The sequence below is a fragment of the Phacochoerus africanus genome, chromosome 13, assembly GCF_016906955.1.
Source record: "Phacochoerus africanus isolate WHEZ1 chromosome 13, ROS_Pafr_v1, whole genome shotgun sequence".
Taxonomy (NCBI): Eukaryota; Metazoa; Chordata; class Mammalia; order Artiodactyla; family Suidae; genus Phacochoerus; species Phacochoerus africanus.
The window spans coordinates 17,795,165-17,817,161 of NC_062556.1; the positions used below are offsets into that span (position 1 = coordinate 17,795,165).

At 39.9% G+C, this 21,997-nt stretch overlaps 2 protein-coding genes across 4 annotated transcripts; both read right to left on the reverse strand.

The window, feature by feature from the left end:
* Window positions 1-200: 200 nt before the first annotated feature.
* KCNRG (potassium channel regulator) lies at window positions 201-6,292 on the reverse strand. Its single transcript, XM_047756397.1, has 2 exons — window positions 5,412-6,292; window positions 201-1,066 (listed from the first exon to the last, which is right to left on the reverse strand). Exons 1-2 carry the CDS (start codon window positions 5,993-5,995, stop codon window positions 826-828), a joined length of 825 nt encoding a protein of 274 aa, XP_047612353.1. The 5' UTR covers window positions 5,996-6,292; the 3' UTR covers window positions 201-825.
* Window positions 6,293-7,567: 1,275 nt separating this feature from the next.
* TRIM13 (tripartite motif containing 13) lies at window positions 7,568-21,633 on the reverse strand. 3 transcript variants are annotated; one of them, XM_047756394.1, is made up of 3 exons: window positions 21,289-21,633; window positions 20,469-20,578; window positions 7,568-9,170 (listed from the first exon to the last, which is right to left on the reverse strand). In XM_047756394.1, exon 3 carries the CDS (start codon window positions 9,160-9,162, stop codon window positions 7,939-7,941), a length of 1,224 nt encoding a protein of 407 aa, XP_047612350.1. In that variant the 5' UTR covers window positions 9,163-9,170; window positions 20,469-20,578; window positions 21,289-21,633; the 3' UTR covers window positions 7,568-7,938. The 3 variants fall into 3 exon arrangements, with proteins under 3 accessions (XP_047612350.1, XP_047612351.1, XP_047612352.1); XM_047756395.1 differs by having other exon boundaries at window positions 21,135-21,633; XM_047756396.1 differs by lacking the exon at window positions 21,289-21,633 and adding an exon at window positions 20,697-21,122.
* Window positions 21,634-21,997: the final 364 nt, after the last annotated feature.

A 21,997-nucleotide genomic window follows, 5' to 3' on the forward strand; every position in this document is an offset into this window, starting at 1 on the left:
GAGTTGCATGAGCTGTGGTGTAGGTCGCAGACGAGGCTTGTATCCTGTGTTGCTCTGGCTGTGGTGTGGGCTGGCGGCTATAGCTCCAACTGAACCCCTAGCCTGGGAACTTCTATATGCCACAAGTGCAGCCCTAAAAAAAAAAAAAAAAAAGAAAGAAAGAAAGAAAGAAAAAGAAAAATTTGTTTTTATGATGGCACAAAAGTCTATGTAGTGAAAAGAGCTAATTAATATCCCTGGGAAAGGAGGAAAATAAGACCTCACGGAAGAGGTGCAATTGAAAGTGGGCCACCTATCTTCAGAATCATCATCATCATTACTGACAGTTGCTCAGTGCCTACCATGTGCCAGGCAATGCACTGAGTATTTTACATTATCTTCTTTGAGCCTCACTTGTCGCATAAGGGAGATATTTATTATCCTCATTTGATAGATGAGGAAGTTGAAGCATAGAGAGATTAAATAATGACTTGCCCAAGTTGTATAGCTACTAAGTGACTGAGTTGGGATTAGAAATCAAGCAGTCTGATTACATAGCCCATTCTTGAATGCTGTATAAGTGTTCATGAAGAAGAGAAAGGGAAAGAGGCATTGAAGGTAGAAGGAACATGCATCAAAGTACCAAGTGCATGGTGTTTAGAGAGCAGCAAGCGCTTAATGTGGCTTAAGTATTGGTAAGGTGTGGTTGCTCCAAGGTGGCACAGTAGAGGACAAGGCCAAAAAGTTAGGCCGAGTACCTATTTGATTAACATATATCCCTAAATGTGAAATTTCAAAACCAAAAAAAATGACAATTTATCTTTGCTCTAAAAGAGAATGAAAACTTCATTTCTTTTTCTCAGATTGCTGTGGCATGAGGATAGTCCCTGGTTTCAGTGTTTTGTTCATGGTGAGAGCTTCAGACCTTTTTATCCTTTCAAAGCTATAGCATTCAGTTTTGTCTTCAGAGGATACTGTTCTGGTGCTGACCAGATGGAAGTCTTCCATTAATAAAGTGTCAATCAGTAAGCCGAGTACATTTGTTCCATTGGCCAGTTTTCGGTTATCAGGTTTTATAGAAACATACCTAGGACATACAAAAATGTTCAATTATAAAGCATCCCTTTAATAACTAGCAAAACTAAACACATAAATTGGACTTATAACCTCAAAGGCATCATACCATTTTTGATCAGATTTGATTTAAAGGCCTCGTTTATAAATCCAAATCAGTAATTCCAGGCTACTGAAAATAGAGACCTTGCTGTGATCTCCAGTCATTTTAATTCCACATTTAGAATATAGCTAACATTGGGGAGTTCCCACTGCAGCTCAGCAGTAAGGAACCCAACTAGTATCCATGAAGATGCAGATTCTATCCCTGGCCTTGCCCAGTGGGTTAAGGATCCAGCATTGCCATGCGCTATGGTATAGGCTGGCAGCAGCAGCTCCGATTAGACCCCTTGCCTGGGAACTTCCATGTGCCCTATGGAAGTTGCAGCCCTAAAGAAAAAAAGCAATAAATAAATAAATAATAGAAAGTAGCTAACTAACATTGATGAATATTCATTGAGAAATTATTTTCTGGAGCAGACAATTAAATTAGCTTAATCTTGATGTAATGTAATTTATCTATTTCTAGTTTTGTTTTCAATTTACTAAACATTGTTTTAATCAATTTAATTAATTGATTCAATGACTTTAGTAGACATTTGATACATTTCCAACTTTCCCTCTGGATCTAATTTTACCTATTATCAGCACCAACATTACAGATTTTCTTTTGTGACTTACTCCTATCAAATGCACTTTTTCAGGTGAAATTTTGCAGATGTTAGATGTCAAAAAGATTTTATTGTTTTTCTCAAAAAGTGTCCACTGTTGAAGAGCAAATTAGGGGGTCGAAATCCCTCAGGAGTCAAAATGACAAAACTTTCTATTTCCTAGAAAACTCAATAGAACCAATACACATAATTCAAGAAAAATATACCTGAGCTTTTCAGATGTTGCTTTAACAATGTCAACATAACTTGTCCACAAAGATATAGCTACATTGTCCCTTCTTTATCTGCCATCCAAGATATTTTTATGTCTTTGTGTCTTCCCACATTTGTTTATGAGATGTGAAGAAAAGGCTAACTTAAATTAGTTCTAGGCAGCAATCTAAACTATTTCCGGTTTCATAAAATAAAAAGAGCCTTGGGGACATCCCTAGCTTACTTTTAATTATAATTAATTAGAGTAGTTACTGTATCTCATGTTTAGAAACTTATTCTAGGCAAAGAAAAGAATTAATAATAAAATGAAACAGCAACATGGATACAACTGGAGATTATACTAAGTGAAGTAAGTCAGAAAGAGGAGGACAGATACCATATGATATCATGTATATATGTGGAATCTAAAATATGGCACAAATGAACCTATCAACAGAAACAGACTCATAGAGAACAGATTTGTGGTTGCCAAGGGGGAGTGGGACGGACTGGGAGTTTAGGGTTAGTAGATTACAAACTATTACATTTAGAATGGATAAGCAATGAGGTCCTACTGTATAGCATGGGGAACTATATCAAATCTCTTGGGATAGACCATGATGGAAGGTAATATAAGAAAGACCATGATGGAAGATAACATCATATATATATAACGTATGATTGGGTCACTTTGCTATACAGCAGAATTGGCGCAACATTGTATATCAACTATATTTTAATAAAAAATTTAAAAATTAAGAAAATGTAAGAATTCTAAAACTACAAAGTACATATCAAAAAAATTTATTATGTTTAATACAGCACATTTTTAGCATTAGTAAGTCATTTTATATACCCCCAAGCCCCAGATCTTAGTTGTATAGCCTAGAAATATTTATCAAAGAGAAAAAACGTTATAGAACATCTCACAAAATTAAGATGCAAATAGTATATAGTAGGTGACAACAAAGTGGAATATACTTACAAGAAATCACTGGGCCAAAACACTTGATTCTTTAAGAGGGCAACTTAAGAAATGAAAGCTTTCAAGGCACAAGGAAAGGATAAAAGAAACTAATGGGGAATAGAAAATCAAAACATTTTAAAAACTTAAAAGGAAACTACACTTTTCCATTTGAGCTGGTTTAAAACAGAAAGGTCAGCTAGAATATGGCTATTGGAAAAGACTCTAGAATCCTATGACCATAACTTGAGCTTGATAATGTGATCATGTGAATGGCCTTCTCCAAGTATTTCTAGTACTGTGAACTTGAGAGATAATAACTGAGCAAACTGCTAGGTTAACAAGACCTTAGAGTGATAAATCATACTAGTAGAACATACTGAACAGCTGGATGATAAGCCAGACTCTGAGGAGACATTCAGGCTTACTCCTCCACTTTCCACCTTCAGAAAACATCTGAATGGACAGATTCAGACCAAGGAGTGATCAAGAAATAAAAATGATTGCTAGCTAGGTAGTTATGTACTCAAGGTGGGCCTTTTAGAACCAGGAGTTTTCATCCGATCACCTGAACTCCCAATAATGTCATCTAATTCAGGTTATCTACTTCCCTTTGAAATTGGCACTATAGAAAAAGAAAAATCACAAACACTTACTTAAACGCTGGGAAAAATTCTAAACTTCAAACAACTGAAAAGAATACTATTTGGTGACATGCGAAAAAAAATCAATTTTAAAGACAGCTTCGGATTTTGGAATTATCTATTTTGGAATTTAGATATAATGCCATTCTCTTATTAAGATGAAAAAATTCTTATTACTATTTGTAAAACACAAACACTTAACAACAAAGAGGAAACTACTGTCATATGTACACACAAAGAATATCCCAAATTGAGTTTCTAATGTTTTTCAAGGTTGTAATCATTTTTTCCAAATGCAGTTTTAAAATAGCATTTAGTATTTCCAGGATATCTTTTTTTTTGTCTTTTTGCCTTTTTTAGGGCCGCTTCCACGGCATATGGAGATTCCCAGGCTAGGGGTCTAATTGGAGCCATAGCCACTGGCCTTCGCCAGAGCCACACAGCAACACCGGATCCTAGCCGTGTCTGCAATCTACATCACAGCTCACAGCAACGCAGGATCCTTAACCCACTGAGCAAGGCGGGATCGAACCCGCAACCTCATGGTTCCTAGTCGGATTCGTTAACTACTTACTATGCCACAACGGGAATTCCCCCGGGATATCTTTTTACCGTGCATGTTTCTTCTTGAAATCAATGATACTATTTTTCCTTAGGTTTTTAACTTTTTAGGAAGAGATCCCCCAAAAGATCTTAAACACAATTAAAAAAAAATAGTAATTTCCCTTCTATTTTTGTTAGTGCCCCACCAGTTGTGTATAGAGGTATCTTAAGACAGTTTGAAGTAAAGATAGGGTCTTAGGTTTTCTTCACAATCAGCTTGTTAATTTAACTGGATCTCATTCCCCGAAATGACATTTCAACCTCTTTGGAAGGGCAGGAAATATAAAGTGTAAAAACATAAGAACTCTCATACTGCCCAGGGTTCTTAAATTCATAAGCAGGGCCACGTTGTATGTTGTAGGAGGGGCAAACATTGATTGTTCCCAATGGCTATGGCAGAAGTTAAGAAAACATCCCAAAATACATCAATCTACCTTTACCCCCAAAAAGTATAATTTATTTTTAATGCTATCAGTAAAGAACATATGCAGACTTTTTTTTACCTTCTGAAAATTAAATCTAGCTTTCACAATTAGTAAAATAATATTGAGACAGCATTAAGACACTTTTAAGGAGGGGAAAAAAGTGTCCATGACAGTAGAGCAGAAATCAGCCCTAGGGTCCAGCCAAGAAAAACAGGGGGAGAAAGTGAATAACTGACTCAGAAGCAACTCTCCTTAATATACTGACAGCCTATCCCAATATTCTCAGTTGTCTGAGTGCCAGAGATGTAACAGTATATCAAATTTGCCATTGGATATATCGTCCTTAAGGGTGCTTAAAAATAAAGTGGAATGGAGAAAAAAATCTGTCATCAAATCAGAAGGACCAGAAGAACAAAGATACACGGAGTATAAGAAAATCAAGACAAATTGTTGAGCCTTAACTATTTGCCAGCCACTAAAAGAATCTCTTAGGGAGAAAAAGTCATCTCATTCTGTAGCAATAGAACATGATCCATAAAATCATTTCCTCCTACAACTTGATTGACCATCGTCCCAGTTTTCCCTTGACAATCTTGATTTATTCCCATTGTCCCACATAACAGTTCTTTCTTTCACTCTAAAAAGTATCCCAGTTGGACAATAATTATCTGGTCATTCCACCCAACTCTACTGGTTACCCCCCAAAATTATTTTGAGTAGTCATTTTTTCCAAGAAAAGTTTCAAGTATGAGAAACTTTCATTTTTGAGGGAAAAAAATCAGCAACTGGCATAGAAAAGAGGCTGCAAAGTACAAAATACCTGATTCCCGATTGGTTGTCTGTAGAGCTGTCAGAGCCACAGTGGAATACCAGGTCATGGTAAGAAGGTCTCTGCGGAGGCAGTGGAGGTAAGGTCATCTGAGGAGGGAAGGAGTTACTTCTCCAGGTCGGTGCCACCAAAGTTTGCTCTACAAACACTGTAATCCTCCCAGTTAGCATCTCAATTGTTTTGCAGCAAGAGCTAAACACCCTGAAAAAAGCTTGAGTGTTTCTGCTTAGGAAATGCACCTCCACAAGAGCAGGTCTCGGCTGTAGCAGGTGTTCTTGGTTTAAGAGATCCACCAGAGGATCAAGTTCATAGAATAGAGCCTCCCTCTGAAGCCTAAGATAGTCTGAAAAGTCAGTGGGTAATAAAAGCTGGTGAGTTCTCAAAAAATCTAAGATGAAACTAAATAAAACACCATCTCTGTCCACAAAAATCTGGCCACCAACCATCTTGAATTCTTGGTCTCTGCCATCCAACATTCGTGTCAGGCGAGAGGCAGGAAACTGCTTTATGGTTGAAGACCTTGTGGTGAATATCTTTCCTCCCACATTCAAAGTGACCAGTTCCTGAGTACTCATTCTTCTTTTGCTTCAAACTAGAGGCTACAAACCATGACACACTTAGGAATTTATAAATCACCTATAACCACAAATGCTGTTAGTTAAGTATGATTAAGAAATGTGGGGGAGGGGAAAATACAAACAGACCTAGATTTCCAGGTAACTACTGTAAAGCAAATAGTGTATCCATAGCCATGTTTACAAATCTGAGAGTTGCTTGGGAACTTGCAGTATTCAAAATGAAAAAGCAAGATGAGGAACTGGATAGTTAAGGGAAATGGCCAATATATCTGAGGACAGGTGTCACATTGATCCCTTTACTGTATCCCATTTAAAAAAAAAAATCCTTCATGAAAACCTCATCTAAATCTACTGTTCAATATATATACAGGGAGTTCCCTTGTGGCACAGTGGATTAAGGAACCAGTGTTCAGTGGCTCAGGTTGCTGCCATGGTGCAGGTTCAGTCCCTGACCTGGGAACTTCTACATGTGGTGGGCATGGCCAAAAAAAAAAAAATATCAGGAGCAGAAAAGTATTCCCCTCCCCAGATCTCTTATCTGCTGTGAGTCCATATGGGAGAGGTAGGATTTACAGAGAAATATTGTCTTATTATTTCTTTAGCAATTTAGTGACTAAATCATGGGCCATCAGTTGGGGACGAGGGAACCATTAGCTCAACTAGCAGCTTTGACTCTTCTCATAGCTAGAATGATTCTTCCGTACTTTAAATTTAGTTGCCACCTTTCTCTCCAGTCCCTGCTTGTGTTATTTTCTCTCACCCAAACTAATGGATTTGGGTAAAGATACTCTGGGCTGTCAAAGGAATGTCTTGTCCCATGACAGAAATAAGATTGACTGAAAGCAGTTCTAAGATAAGTCACTTCTTGTTTTCATGTGAATTCTAAACTCGGTGAAAAAATTAAGTGTTTTGTCCTGTGAGAGATAGGGCATCTTAATCTCCTGTGAACAGATAGGACAGCATTAGTGTTTAGCTGATTGCTATGTACTTTGCTATCTGACTGTCAAATTAGGCTTACTACTCTTAAAAAAAATTCTTTGGAGTTCCTGGTGACACAGGAGATTAAGGATCCAGTGTTGTCACTGCTAGGGCTTGGGTTGCTGCTGTGGCACGGGTTTGATCCCTGGCCCTGGGAACTTCCACATGCTGCTGATATGGCCAAAAAGAGAAAAAAGGTCTTAAACAAGTGCATCAACTGGCTGGACAGTTGCCATTGATACTTTGGGACAATACCTAGCTGCCAGTAAAAAAGAGTCTTTCCCATTTCCTGCTCTTGCCATGTCCTTTTTTTTTGTAACCTGTGCCTTTGCTTGTACAACTGCCTAACACTTTTGTAGTTTACCACCAAATTCCTTTCATGATAAATTTACAAAACCTAAGCAGATAAATGGCAAGTTGAAATAAAACTCTACCCTCCTAAAAATGTAAACTTAGTAAAGAAAATGCCAGTTTTTGGTTACATGAGATTTACACTATATCAGAAAAAAGAAAATCAACCCTCTGCAGAAAAAGTTGGGAATCCATCACATCTGAATCCCTTTTTAAAGAATGTACACTCTCCAAAAAAAGTGGCTTTACAAGAGTAGTCTTTATTACATGCTTAAGAACAATCATTATGATACTACCTCATCAGTACAATACTAAATTGTGTGCTCTCACCTCCCCTTTTTTCGTAACAAAAACACAACCAATATTGGGGACAGGATGCGTATTTCAAAAGCACTCTAAAAAGGAAGGAAGGTTTGGGCCTACACTATTAAATTTCACTTTTATCTTTATGCTACCTAATTTCAAAGACATGTATAAGACATTATTTTTGAAAGGTATACTTTTGGAGGAAGATATCTCACTGGAATCTTGACCACACATCTGAACTCTACCACTCTGTATTCTATCAAATTTCTAACAAAAGACACAGAACTATGTCCTTGAAACAGATTTTATAATAGTTTATATTTGCACACAAATTCTGCCACATTGTTCAGCACCACCAAAGTAAAATTCTTCAGTCTTTCACTGAAAATGAAAAACCCATCTGTCAACTGTTCCCAGTAAAAAACTGATTGTTCTACAAAATCAGCTGATTTAGTCAGATAAGAACTAAAGTTTGAAAGACTGTCTTTCCAAGTTGTGATTTCATCAAATAAAGACCATTCGAGGAATATGGTAGGACTGAAGAAAATGAGAAGGCCAAGAAGAATGACTACCACAAATAACTGGTAAAAGCCCCAAGGAATCTTGCTAATGAATGTGCCAGTGTCTTGAGGCAAAGAAAGTTTATCCACATCTACTAGTTTTATGTCTTCCCATTGACTGGTATCAAAGTTCTTCATTAAAGGGCTTGTGGGCAAATTAGAGGGAGGCAAAGGAGTTTCCTTGATTACTTTTATTTTCTCCCGGAACTCCTGCATCTGTTGCAGAAATACGATGGGTTCTGATACATCTTTGAAAGCCTCAGCAATGTTAAATGCCATTCGCTGTTCCTGCAAGATGGTGTTGAGTTTGTTGATCTCTGGGTCATAGGCTTGCATAACTGCAAGTTTCATGGTCTCAAAGTCAGACAGGATTTCATTCTTCTTTTGATCTAATGTGTGTTGTAACTTCTCAAAAAACTCCTTCACTTTATCTGAATCTTTAGTCAGTAACTGTAGAGATTTCCTTTTGCTAGTCTCCAAGGTATCCAAGCGAGAAAGAGCATCTCCCCGACGCCAGGTCTCAAAGCTCTGGAAGAGGGACTCAAAGGCATTCCTTTCCTGAGCATAGGCATCTTCAATAGAACAGAAGACATGCTTGGTGTGGTCACCACGAGTAGCACAGATCCCACAAATGAGCTGCATGTCAGTCAGGCAGAAAATGTTGAGAGGCTGCCCCAAGTGTCCTTTGCACACTGGCATTTTGGGAGAGATCTTGATCTTGTTATACTTTTCCACGATACCCTTGAGGGAGTAATTAACCTGTAGGCTATTGACTCCGGTAGCTGAAGTTTCCTTACGGCATGTGGGGCACTTGAATGGAGATGATCTCCACAGTGAATTCCGCACATTCCCTTCTAAGAGCCCTTCTAAGCATTTTTTGCAGAAGTTGTGTGAACAAGGCAAAACTCGAGGATCATCAAACAGACTGCAACAGATTGGGCACGTGAGATCTTCTTCCAGCAGCTCCATCACATCTCCTACCAGAGAGAAAGAAACATTTCATTTTACATCCAGTGATCCCCTCCAGACTATGGAATAATTAGAAGAAACTATCTTTACAGTCATCACAAATGATCTTTCACTGAAATAACCAGTCAAACAAAGGAAATAAAAAAATTTAGGAAGGGAATGCACACCAAAGCAGATTTAATCTGCTGGGACTCAAATATGCTCCTTATTAGTAGGACTCCCTGTACACAAGGCCTTTGTGTGGGCTTTCCAACAACAGTCTTTGGCTGAGACAGGGTTAGGACTAGGACAACTGCAAGTTGAGCCAGCAGAACCCAACTGCTTGTTTTAAAACAGAGCTGACTACTAGCTGTCAGAAACAAAGCCACTCAGTGTCTGAAAAGAATGAGTTCTTTAGTCTGGGCCCACAATTATAAAATGGTATGCTATTTAAAGAAAAAAGCACAGAATATAAATCTAAGCATGTAGTCTCATGTAGACTTTTATTAAAAATTGGCATATTTTTCTATTTCAAAAGTAAGATTACAATTATTAAAATTATCATTCTTCCCTAGAGAATTAAATGAATATTTAAAACCACTGTAATAGTAATCAAAGCCACTTATGCTGTCTAGAGCAGTTAAGTTCTCAGGACCTGGTAGGCAGAAGGGTCCCTAAGACCATTCCAGGGCATCTGTGAGGACAATTCTATTTTCATAGTAATACTAAGATGTTATTTACTTTTGGCACAATGTTGACAATGTACTGTAAAAGCAATAGTGAGGAGACACTGCTGGAGCCCTAGCAAGAGTCAAACAAGGCAAGAGGTAGCACCAAACTGGACTCTTGGTCACTGTATTCTTCACCACCACACACCCACAATGGGGCATGGGTGGGGGCAGCCAGTGTTAATTTACAATGTTCTGGATGAAGCAGTAAAAATCATTCATTTTATTAAATCTTGATCCTTGTGTACATGTCTCTTTAATATCTTGTGTAACAAAATATGAAGTAAACGCCAAGCACTTATGTTGCATACCAGCAGATACTGTTTGGAGGAAAAGCAATTAGGTGATTGAGTTGCACCCTCAACCAGCTGTTGCGTTCATGGAACAGCATTTTTACTTGCAACAACAAATGACAAATTATGGCTGTGCAGACTTTCTTTCCTTTTTTTTTCGGGAAGTTCCCAGGCCAGGGATCGAATCCAGGCCAGAGCTGCAACCTACACCACAGCTGCAGCAACGCCAGATCCTTAACCCACTGTGCTGGGCTGGGGATCTAACTGGCGCCTCCACAGAGACATGCCTGATCCTTAACCCACTGCACCACAGCAGGAACCCCTGGCGGACATGTTCTTGAAAATGAACAAAATGAGCCCATCACCTCAAGGAAAACAAATGATAGTATTTCTTGCCAAGGATAAAGATCAATTTTTGGAGTGAAAATTGGGTTTTGGAAAACATACTTGCTACTTAAGAGCTTAAAGACTTTTCAAATCAAATGTGTTGATATTGACAAATGTGGGTTTTAGGTTTTTTAGGGGAGAGATCATTGTGTAAATGAAGTATGTTACTATTTGGAGATCTACATTACATAGTGAACTAATTTGTTCAAGTCACCAATGCATATTACACATCACGCATGGGTGAAAGATCATAAAGCCATTATGTTCAAAAACATGATTTCGGATTCCATACTGTAACTAACTTTTAAGGAACTACCACTTGTTGTGTTTTGGTATAATATCAAAGAAGATCCACAGTTATCCGAAAAGGCCATTAAAATATTCTTCCCTTCACCAACTTCCTATCTGCGCAAGGCCAAACCAGATTCTGTTTTTTGGGTACTTCAACCAAAATGACTTACTGCAATGAGTGCAATGCAGAAGCAGATAAAAGACTCCAGTTTTCTATTAAATAGCAATTCATTAAAGACCTCTATAAGTATGTAAAACAATGCCACCCTTCTCACAACTGTTTTGAAAAAGTTATTTTTCAGTTTATGTTAACATATAACAGGTTTATCATTGTTATTTTAAATGAGTTATATTTTTTCTCAGTTTTAATTTCTAATAGAGTAAATATTTATATATAATACACATATAAACAAAAGCTCTTGGAAGCCTCAATTTTTAGGAGTGAAATGGGGTCCTGTGACCAGAATATTTGAGATTTCTGAGCTACAGTATACCGTTTCTCAAAGCAAGTTTATTCTTTTTTTTTGAATGTTTACATCCAAAGCATATTGAAGTTCCAAGCCACAGCTGCGGCAATGCATGGTCCTTTAACCTACTGCAATGGGCTGGGCGTTAAACCCACACTTCATGGCAATCTGTACCTGCAATAGGGTTCTTAACCCACTGTGCCACAGTGGGAACTCCTGCAAATTTATTCTTTTTTTTTTTCTTTTAGGGCCGCACCCGTGGCATATGTAAGTTCCCAGGCTAGAGGTCAAGTCGGAGCTGCCAGCCTACACCACAGCCACAGCAATGCTAGATCTGAGCCACAAATGCAGTTTACACTGTAGCGCACAGCAATGCCGGATCCTTAACCTACTGAGTGGGGCCAGGGTTTGAACCCACATCCTCAAGGATACTAGTCAGGTTCGTTACTGCTGAGCCACAATGGGAACTCCTTCCCTAAAGTTTTTTTTTGGTTTTTTTTTTGGTTTTTTTTTGTCTTTTGTCTTTTTTGTTGTTGTTGTTGTTGCTATTTCTTGGGCCGCTCCCGCGGCATATGGAGGTTCCCAGGCTAGGGGTTGAATCGGAGCTGTAGCCACCGGCCTACGCCAGAGCCACAGCAATGCAGGATCCGAGCTGCGTCTGCAACCTACACCACAGCTCACGGCAATGCCAGATCCTTAACCCACTGAGCAAGGGCAGGGACCGAACCCGAAACCTCATGGTTCCTAGTCAGATTCGTTAACCACTGCGCCATGACGGGAACTCCTCCTTCCCTAAAGTTTTAAAACCAAAAATAGTGATAAATATGTCCTTCTTCAGTTTACTGAGGGATATATGTATTACATTTTCACCAAGTTAATAAATAAAATAAGGTCTAACAATCTGTGTGCCATCTTATAACCAAAAGTAAGTAACTTTTGACAGTAATTTTAAGAATCACAATTGGAGCTACAATCTAGAAGATAAATAGTATTTAAAAAATAAGCTCAGGCGTTCCCTGAAGGTTCAGTGGGTTAAGGACCCGGCGTTGTCACTGCAGTGGCTCCAGTTATAGCAGTAGTGCAGGTTCCATCCCTGTTCCAGAAACTTCCACATTCCAGGCATGGCAAAAAAAAAAAAAAAAAAAAGGACAAGTTCAGATTGCAGGACTAATTAGCTTCTGGTTTTATATTAAGTGTAATACATGTATAATAAATAATACACATAGATATAGAATTAACTGAAAGAGTATTCTATCAAGTTTAGTGTCTTATGGCAAAGATGTATGGTGAGCTTATTTTTCTAAAAAATATTTTGTGGCATGAGAAATCATACAAACTTTGAAAAGCATTGGGAAGAGAATACCTATAGAGAATGAGGTTAGCGTGCTAAGAGAAATTATCAAGCAGCTGTAAAACATTCTGACCCTTCAGAACAAAGGAGGAAAACTTTTGATGATCCTCCATCCCTAGTCCTGGTTCTACACTTTATCAACTCCACTGCTCTCTATCATCTTTCACCTAAAAATTCTATGCTAAGGCTAGATTTTAGAGTAAACAGGAGAAATAGGAAAGCAGTAGTGGCAGCATTCAATAAAGTAAACCTGATTTACTCATCCTTGCAAGGTTAGTTTTTCCAGAGAATCCTATACAAGCATATTAAATAAGAAGAAAAGCAAAAGATACCAAGTGTTTTGGCAATGAGGAGAAAAAGGACACCCAAGACAAAGAGAAACTTTGAAGAAAACTGAGAAGAATACTGCAGTTGGGGCCAAGAAGAATTTTAAGGGATCAAATATGATCAAAAGGAAAATGTCACACACAGGAAAATTCAGAAATAATAAACAGCTATCCCAAAGCCATAATCAACGTATAGCTCTTAAAATGGACCAGAGGAAAAAAATTACTATTTAGAAAGACCCTTAAAAAAACAACAACAACTGCATGAAAAATCAGAGTAGATCCTATTTTTCTGTTTTTAGTGATACGACTTAGAAATTTTGGTTTATAAAGATTCTCATTTTCATTCATATTAAAACTAACTCTATTTTCTTTTCTTAGCTTTATACTCAAACCTTTATGACAAAACTATGTGACCACAGCTGACTTTGAAAATTGAGACATATTAGCCTAAGAATCCAAGAAACCATGGCAGATTTGTTGCCTTAAAGGTTTTAAAGGAAAATACATAATAAGATTTTCAGTCTAAGTGAAGGCTGTGCTTCACAGTAAAGGAACTTCTAGATCCTTTTCTTAAAGTATGGCCAACAGATAAAAATCTAAATCAATTAAGCTTACTCCTTTGAAGAAACTACGTATGTAATATCCCCTCTTTTGGGGGACATTTTTTTTTCCCAATAAGACATCAAGAAACTTAATGGGAATTAAATTATTGTTTGCTGGTCATTAACAATAAATTAAGTACAAAGGCAAACAAGTTTTCCAAGATTCATTTCTTCCTTCAAATGTGTTTCTAAAGTCTAAATTTTGAAGCATAAAAATCTATCTTCCCACCAATTAAAAATTTCCCAAGTTTTATACCAACAAAGTAACCAAATATATACCTAGTTGTCTGCCACCTCTCTGGTTTTCAACTTAATTTTCCTACCATATTTGTACATTAAAATATATTTTTTAATTTATGTAGAATAAAATTCACTCTTTTTGGTACACAGTTCTATGAGTTTTGACAAATGCACAGTTGTGTAGCACTAGCATAGGTTTATTTTCAAGCAAATTTTCAAGATATCCACACCCAAGGAAGACTACAAAAACTGTTTTATCTATCCTACCTTGAGTGGGTAGATAGCAACAACAATCTCTACAAATGCAAACAGTAACACAACAACCAGAATATTAAAAATGAAAAAGCCAGGAGTTCCCACCTTGGGGCAATGGGTTAAGAATCCGACTGCAGTGCCGTGGGTTGCTGCAGAGGTGCATTTTGATCCTCCGCCTGGCACAGTGGGGATAGGGTCACGGCTGCAGCTCAGATTCATTCCCTGACTCTGGAACTTCCATATGCCAAAGGTATAGCCATAAAATTAAGTAGGATTCCTGCTAAGTAGGGCAAAATAAATCTAGCACAGAAGGTCCAGCAGCTTGGAAAGCCCACCTACTCAGAAAGTTCACAAGTTTTGGGACCAAGGTTACATTCCCAAGAATATAAAAACTAGGTCATTATTACCTTCATAGTCCAAACTCAAAAAAAATTTTTTTTCCTTTCCTTCATTCTATTCTCTGTGCCACTATTTTTGCCCTGACTCTCTGCTTTGTTTATTCTTTTTTTTTTTTTTTCTTTTTATGGCCCCACCTGCAGCATATGGAAGTTCCCAGGCTAGGGGTCAAATCAGAGCTGCAGCTGCCAGCCTATACCACAGCCACAGCAACACTGGATCTCAGCTGCAACTGCAAGCTATGCCACACTTACCAGCAATGCTGGATCCTTAACCCACTGAACAAAACCAGGGATCAAACTCGAATCCTCACAGACACTATATTGGGTTCTTAATCTACTGAACCACAACAGGAACTCCTGTTTATTTATTTATTTATTGTCTTTTATCTTTTTAGGGCTGCACTCAAGGCATATGGAAGTTCCCAGGCTAGGGGTTGAATGAGAGCTGTAGCCATTGGCCTACACCACAGCAACGCCAGACCTGAGCCATGTCTGCAACCTACACCACAGCTCACGACAACACCGGATCCCTATTCACTGAGCGAGGCCAGGAAACTAGTCAGGTTCAATAACCACTGAGCCACAACGGGAACTCCCGTTTATTCTTTTTAAAATTCATCTTCCCCACACTATTTCAAGAAATAAATCTTTGATTTCCTTTTATTCTCTCCTTATCTCCTACCCTCCTCCTTACCTTACTCATCTTTTCCTTTTTTCTTTTCCCTGTGTCACCTAATAATCACCCAAGATATTATTCTGTAATCATATAAATCAACAGTTTCAGGACGCCAGCTAGATCAGATATCCCCATCCCATTTATGTACAACTACCGAGAAATCTATGAGGACACCAAGTGGTGGTGAATGCCAGTCTCTCCCACCCAGATGAAATCAATTTGAATAAAATGAGTATCTGAATTTGAGCCTAAATTATTCTCCTACTCTGGTATCAACCAGACCCGGATTATTGATCTTTACCTGTTAAGAGTTAAAATTAACTTAAATTGGGACTACTGACTTCTGCAGAGCTATTATAAACCAGAAATGTCTGGTTTCTTTTCTCCAAAATAAATGTAAACAGGTTTGGAGTTCCCACTGTGGCACAGCAGAAATGAATCCAACTGGAAACCATGAAGTTGCAGGTTCCATCCCTGGCCTCGCTCAGTGGGTTAAGGATCCAGTGTTGCTGTGAGCTGTGGTGTAGGTGGAAGACATGGCTCAGATCTGACATTGCTGTGGCTGTGGTGTAGGCTGGCAGCTGTAGCGCTGATTGGCCCCCTAGCCTGGGACACTCCATGTGCCACAGGTGGGGCCCTAAAAAGCAAAAAAAAGAAAAAAAGAAAAAAGTAAACAGGTTTAAATGAAGGTGGCAAAATTTTACCCACAGACCAAACTGTCTTCTTACACAACACTAAACTTGGCAATCATTAATCTAAATAATTACCCCCAACAGAGGTATCTACTAAAAAATTTTCATTAACTAGCTTTGCATTTGAGGTTAATTCCAGCTTTCAGAAAGTACTGTCAAAGTCAAGCATTTCTACATAGCAAGCTAGATCTATCTAAATTAGTGATATTATTTACATAGTACGTAATACTGTGCCAAGTGAAAACAGGTATTTAGTGGATAACTGACAAGCACTACTTACCAACTAATTAGAACTTCTGAGATGGAAATGTATAAACAAACTTCCCTTTGCTCAGTGCAGAGTTACATACCCATTTTATTCTAAGTAAACCTTGAAAATATTTCAAGTAGAAAGCTAAGCAATTTTTAGGTTGGCTATACTCTACATACCGGTGGTGGAACTCCTCGCTCATATCCAATACTACACACGTGCAAGGGAAGAAAAGAAGACATCCTCTGGGAGTTTTAAGTGGGAAACCAGGCTATTGCCAAGTAGGATGTACTTGCAGAACTTATGCTATAGGAAAGACAATAATTTAACCTACTGGCAAAACTTTTAAGTTCAATTTTTCTGTAGAAATGGATCTACACCTATAATGGAAATGAATTAGTTTACATTACAGGAATTTGCTTTAGAGAAGGCTTAGGAGTTCCCGTCATGGCTCAGTGGTTAACGAATCCGACTAGGAATCATGAGGTTGCAGGTTCAATCCCTGGCCTCACATAGTGGGTTAAGGAGCCAGCATTGCCGTGAGCTGTGGTGTACTGTGGCATAGGCCAGCGGCTACAGCTCCAATTCAACCCTTAGCCTGGGAACCTCCATATGCCATGGGTGTGGCCTAGAAAAGACAAAAGACAAAAAAAAAAAAGCCACTTAGAGAAGGCTTAACTGAAATATAACTATTCTGTATGTCGGAGGACACCTATTTTTGGTTAACTGTTATGAATACTATTCCTCTAGTACCATTCTAGTTATCTAGAGTCCCAAGGCAAAGTAATGACAATGGCAGTGTCTTTCATGAATAACAAAAAATCCAATGATCTAGTGATATATAAAAAGAGGATGGGAGTTCCCGTCGTGGCGCAGTGGTTAACGAATCCGACTAGGAACCATGAGGTTGCGGGTTCGGTCCCTGCCCTTGCTCAGTGGGTTAAGGATCCGGCGTTGCCCTGAGCTGTGGTGTAGGTTGCAGACGCGACTCGGATCCCGCGTTGCTGTGGCTCTGGCGTAGGCTGGTGGCTACAGCTCCGATTCAACCCCTAGCCTGGGAACCTCCATATGCCGCGGGAGCGGCCCAAGAAATGGCAAAAAGACAAAAAATAAATAAATAAAAATAAAAAGAGGAAATATAAGCCAAAAGCCAATTCCTGCCCTAAATTCAGAAATACAGCATATTTACAAAGATATGATCACTCTAAAAGGTGTAATAAATGCCTTACAAAAGGACATGGAAGGCTGACAGCAAGCGAAGTTGGATAAGTTATCCATGCAATTGGATTTTTTTGTTTTGTTTTTTTGTTTGGCTTAGGTTTTTTAAAAAAATTTCATTGAAGTACAGAAGTACAGTTGATTTACAATGTTGTGTTAATTTGTGCTGTATAGCAAAGTAACTCAGTATACATCCTTTTTTATATTCTTTTCCATTATGGTTTTCCATTATGGTTTATCACAGGATATTGAATATAGTTCCCTCTGCTATACAGTAGAACCTTGTCGTTTATTCATTCTGTGTTTAATACTTTGCCTCTGCTAATCCCAAATTCCCAATCCTTCCTTCCCCCACTCCCTAGTCCATGCAATTGGATTTTGTTTTTCTAAAATGATAAAAGTAATTTGTGATCATAGAAAATACAGGAAAAAATTACCCATGATCACATCAGCAAAGACTAACCACCCTATTTTGGTATATTATTGCAAATATTACTTTGGCATATTTCTTCCAATCCTGTGTATGTTTGTGCACACATATATTTTAAGAATATATATGAGTTCCCATCATGGCGCAGCAGAAACAAATCCAAATAGGAACTGTAAGGTTTTGGGTTCGATCCCGGGCCCCGCTCAGTGGGTTAAGGATCCTGCATTGCGGAGTTCCCATCGTGGCGCAGTGGTTAATGAATCCGACTAGGAACCATGAGGTTGCGGGTTCGGTCCCTGCCCTTGCTCAGTGGGTTAAGGATCCGGCGTTGCCCTGAGCTGTGGTGTAGGTTGCAGACGCAGCTTGGATCCCACGTTGCTGTGGCTCTGGCGTAGGCCGGTGGCTACAGCTCCGATTCAACCCCTAGCCTGGGAACCTCCATATGCCGCGGGAGCGGCCCAAGAAATAGCAATAACAACAACAACAAAAAGACAAAAGACAAAAAAAAAAAAAAAAGGATCCTGCATTGCCATGAGCTATGGTGTAGGTCGCAGATATGGCTTGGATCCCGCGTTGTTGTGGCTGTGGTGTAGGCTGGTAGCTACATCTCTGATTAGACCCGGAGCCTGGGAACCTCCATATGCCTCAGGTGCAGCCCTAAAGAGACAAAAGACAAAAAAACAAAAGAAAGAAAACTGGTAGCATAACTTTGTATCCACTTTTTTCATTTGTTTTATCATAGGCATTCCCCTATTGTTATCAATTCTTCTAAAATGCAACAGTTAAAATTCTAAAACATAAAAGCTATTCCTTATGTGATTGTTTTAAGGGTATTATAACATTTTAATGAACACCCTACAGAAAAGTCTAATGCCCTAATTATTTCCTTAGATGATTCCTTTAAGTGTACTGGTAGGTGGCTCAAAGAGTAGGAACCTTCTTCAGGCTCTTCAAAAGACGGCCAAGTTTCCCTCTAGAAAGGATATATACCACCTTCTGACCTCACCTACCCATGTACTTCCTGACCTTACAACAGAACCACACTTTTATAGAACTTAAAAAAAAAAGAACAAAAAAAGAAAAAAACATACATTTTTACTGTGCCTACTAAATTTATTTATTTATTTTTTGCTATTTCTTTGGGCTGCTCCCACGGCATATGGAGGTTCCCAGACTAGGGGTCGAATCGGAGCTGTAGCCTCCGGCCTATGCCAGAGCCACAGCAACCCAGGATCCGAGCAGTGTCTGCAACCTACACCACAGCTCACGGCAACGCCGGATCGTTAACCCACTGAGCAAGGGCAGGGACCGAACCCGCAACCTCATGGTTCCTAGTCGGATTCGTTAACCACTGTGCCATGACGGGAACTCCTTTTTTTTTTTTGTTTGTTTGTTTTAAATTTAAAATATAAAGAGTTTTAAGGCAATATCAGTATGCACTATATATTACCAATATATAGAAAATATATGGTGCTAAAAGTTATGGTGTAGGAATAAAACAGAAGTACTGGGCTTAAAAACATCTTAGAGATCTTTTAAACACCTAACTTTAAAGGTGAAAAAAAATGAGCCCCCGACCCCCAAAAAAAACCTGTACACAGCAAGTAAAGCATTGGACCTGAATTTCCCAATTCTTAGACTTCAGCACTATCTGGAAAGTGGGTCAAGAATTCAATATCCTTATTCATCAAATGGGGAAGTTTAATCATGAGCTCTCTAAATCCTTTCTAAAATTCTCCAATTTTTACAAAGTAGGCTGTAACAGGCTCCCCAGTGAAGGATGAAGAGCACTGAACCTGTGTCTGAATATCTAGCTTGAAGCACTAGTTTTATCCTTTATGGAATGAGGATTTTCACAGTACCTACTTCATAATGTTCTTGGAAAGGTTAAGTAATGTGTGACAATTTTGTAAACTGCTGAACAACATAAATGTAAAGTGACCTAATTACATATGTGTGCAGATACTATTAAAACTATAAATACACATTTACGATATTAAGTTAGAGCATGCGTGCATTAACCAAGAAAGATCCTAAAAGAGAGGTGGACTCTCTGGAACTGTAATTTCAAAAGGCGGCAAAGTATTACATAGCATAGCAGATACAAAGCATGTTCATGTTAACAGGCATATATGAACAATAGCTATGGCAGAAATAGGGTCAGGCAACCAGTCAATGTAGAGAATGAAAATAACCTGGTGCTATGGAAGGACTTGCCAGAAGGCTTAGTACATCAGCTGGTACAAAAAGATGGTATTTTTAGGGAAAGACAGGACAGCATGAAGAAATGCATCAAGTATAACCAGTTGATCAGCAGCTCCATCAAGTCTACCACAGGGAGTGGCTATGTGAATGAAATTCTGCTTTTAAAATACCTATTATATAAAGGTCTCCTGAGTCAGAAAACTAAATCCCTGTTGTAGAAGCCCTAGCAGCATTGCACAGAAGGGGAAAAAAAAACTATTTAAAAAAATGCTGCTGTAGCCTCTTTTCCTTTGCAATATAAATCTTTGGATTACAATATATTTCAAACAGTTGTCACAAAGAATTTTCCAAGTATGTAATCTATTTTTCTGAGTTTTAACAAAATATGAAAAGAACAAAGACCAGGAGGGTAGAAACATACATTTTACACAGAATTCAATTTTGAAAGGTTTTGCGCCTAAAGAAATTGGGCACTTTCTTTTTTAAAAAATGCAGATTAAAATTTTGTGATTTACCTCCGTCTCTTGCAAGCAGGTGTATTGGTCAGGATTACTACTTCCCGGGGCAAAGCAATCGGGTTTTGTTCTTTTTTCTTCTTGTCGTTACTGGTAATCAGACAAGGCTACTGCAAAGAAAGAACAAAGAAAGGGGGTATTAATCATTTATTTGCACAGAATCCTTAGTATTTACTGATTCTCAGAATTTTCAGTCACCCCCCACAAGGAGATCCAGCCTATTAGGACCTGGAGAAAAAGCCAGGAGCATGGGAGAGACTAGAGATCTTTGTGCTAAGGAGCTTCTCGGCTAGGGCGCCCTCCCCCGGGCGCCAAGTAGCCTCCCAGGTTCAGTGTCAGAGGGTCGTCGCGTGCTCTGACTCCGGTTCACGGTCGCCTTTTCTTTTGTAGGCTATACCTAGGCGCTAGCAGAGAAACCGGGCGTGTTTGGTAGCGCAGCAGGTTTTCTGGAGACAAGACGAGACGTGCTGCCCCGGCCCCGGCCGCACACCGCTCCTCCCCACCCCGTGGTCGAGTGCCCGGCTGCTTTCGGCTGCGATGCTGGGACTGGAGCGCGAACCGAGCGCTCCGCCAGCTCCCCACCCACGCAGGTGCCTTCCCAGCCAGGGCAAGTCCCCCCAACCCCCTTCCCTGGTAAAAGACGGGCAGCGGGTACTTATCTCGGACCTCCAGGGCCGCTGAAAGGGAATTGCTCGGAGCCACGCAGCTGCCTGACCTCCAGCCGCGGGCACCGCGCGTTACGCGCCGAGAACGGCCGCAAAATGGACTCGCGGCGCCGGCCGGGCCCCGCCCCAACGCCCTCCTCCCCCGGCGCTGGCACCTCGGTCCGCCTCCCCAGCGGGTTTTGTCTTTGTTCGTCTCCAGGGTCTCACTTTTCCGCGGGTGGAGGGAGTGGGTGAGGGGAGGCGGGAGTCCTTCCGGTATCTCCAACTGCCACTGCCCGCGGTGAGCCTACAAAAGGGGAGGGCCCCGCACTGCTTGCTCCTCTTCCTTGCAGAAGGGCTGCGCGCGCCCGCGCAGCGCCGTGCCCGGGACGCCGGGAAGCGGACGTGGATCGCGCAGACCTGTGGGCTTGGCCTGGACAGAGCGCAGGCGACGCGAAGCGCTTTTTCCCGATGGAGCTGTCTGGGAGGAAAGCCGGTGCGCAACAAGATGGTTGGGTTTGGATTGTTGTACTTTTTTTTTTGTTCGTTGCATTTTTAGGAACAAAAAAAAAAGCCCAACCCTTCACACCGCTTCATCTGCATCTCTCAGGATCAGAAGCCCGGCCTCAGCGGCTTGGCGGGACGGAGAAGCCTGAGTGCTTAGCACCCCACAGCCAGGGGTGGGTGGGACGGGCACTCGTATTGTGAGTAACGCAGCGACTCTAGCCAAAGGCTCCCGCCAGAGCCCAAGCACAGTAGATAACTATTATACCCCGCCTCATCCTTGCACCTATTCCTTTGCAGGCTTTAAGCTGAACACTAGTAAACCAATTCAAGATTTCTGTTTAGGGAAAACACCACTGCTCTTTCCTTTGGAGAGAAGGA

Excerpts from the sequence above, each read along its gene's own strand:
- KCNRG (XM_047756397.1), bottom strand. The coding sequence starts at position 5,995 with ATGAGTACTCAGGAACTGGTCACTTTGAATGTGGGAGGAAAGATATTC. Across the intron at positions 1,067-5,411 it reads GACAACCAATCGGGAATCAG|GTATGTTTCTATAAAACCTG; the intron begins GTATTTTGTACT and ends TGTATGTCCTAG.
- TRIM13 (XM_047756394.1), bottom strand. The coding sequence starts at position 9,162 with ATGGAGCTGCTGGAAGAAGATCTCACGTGCCCAATCTGTTGCAGTCTG.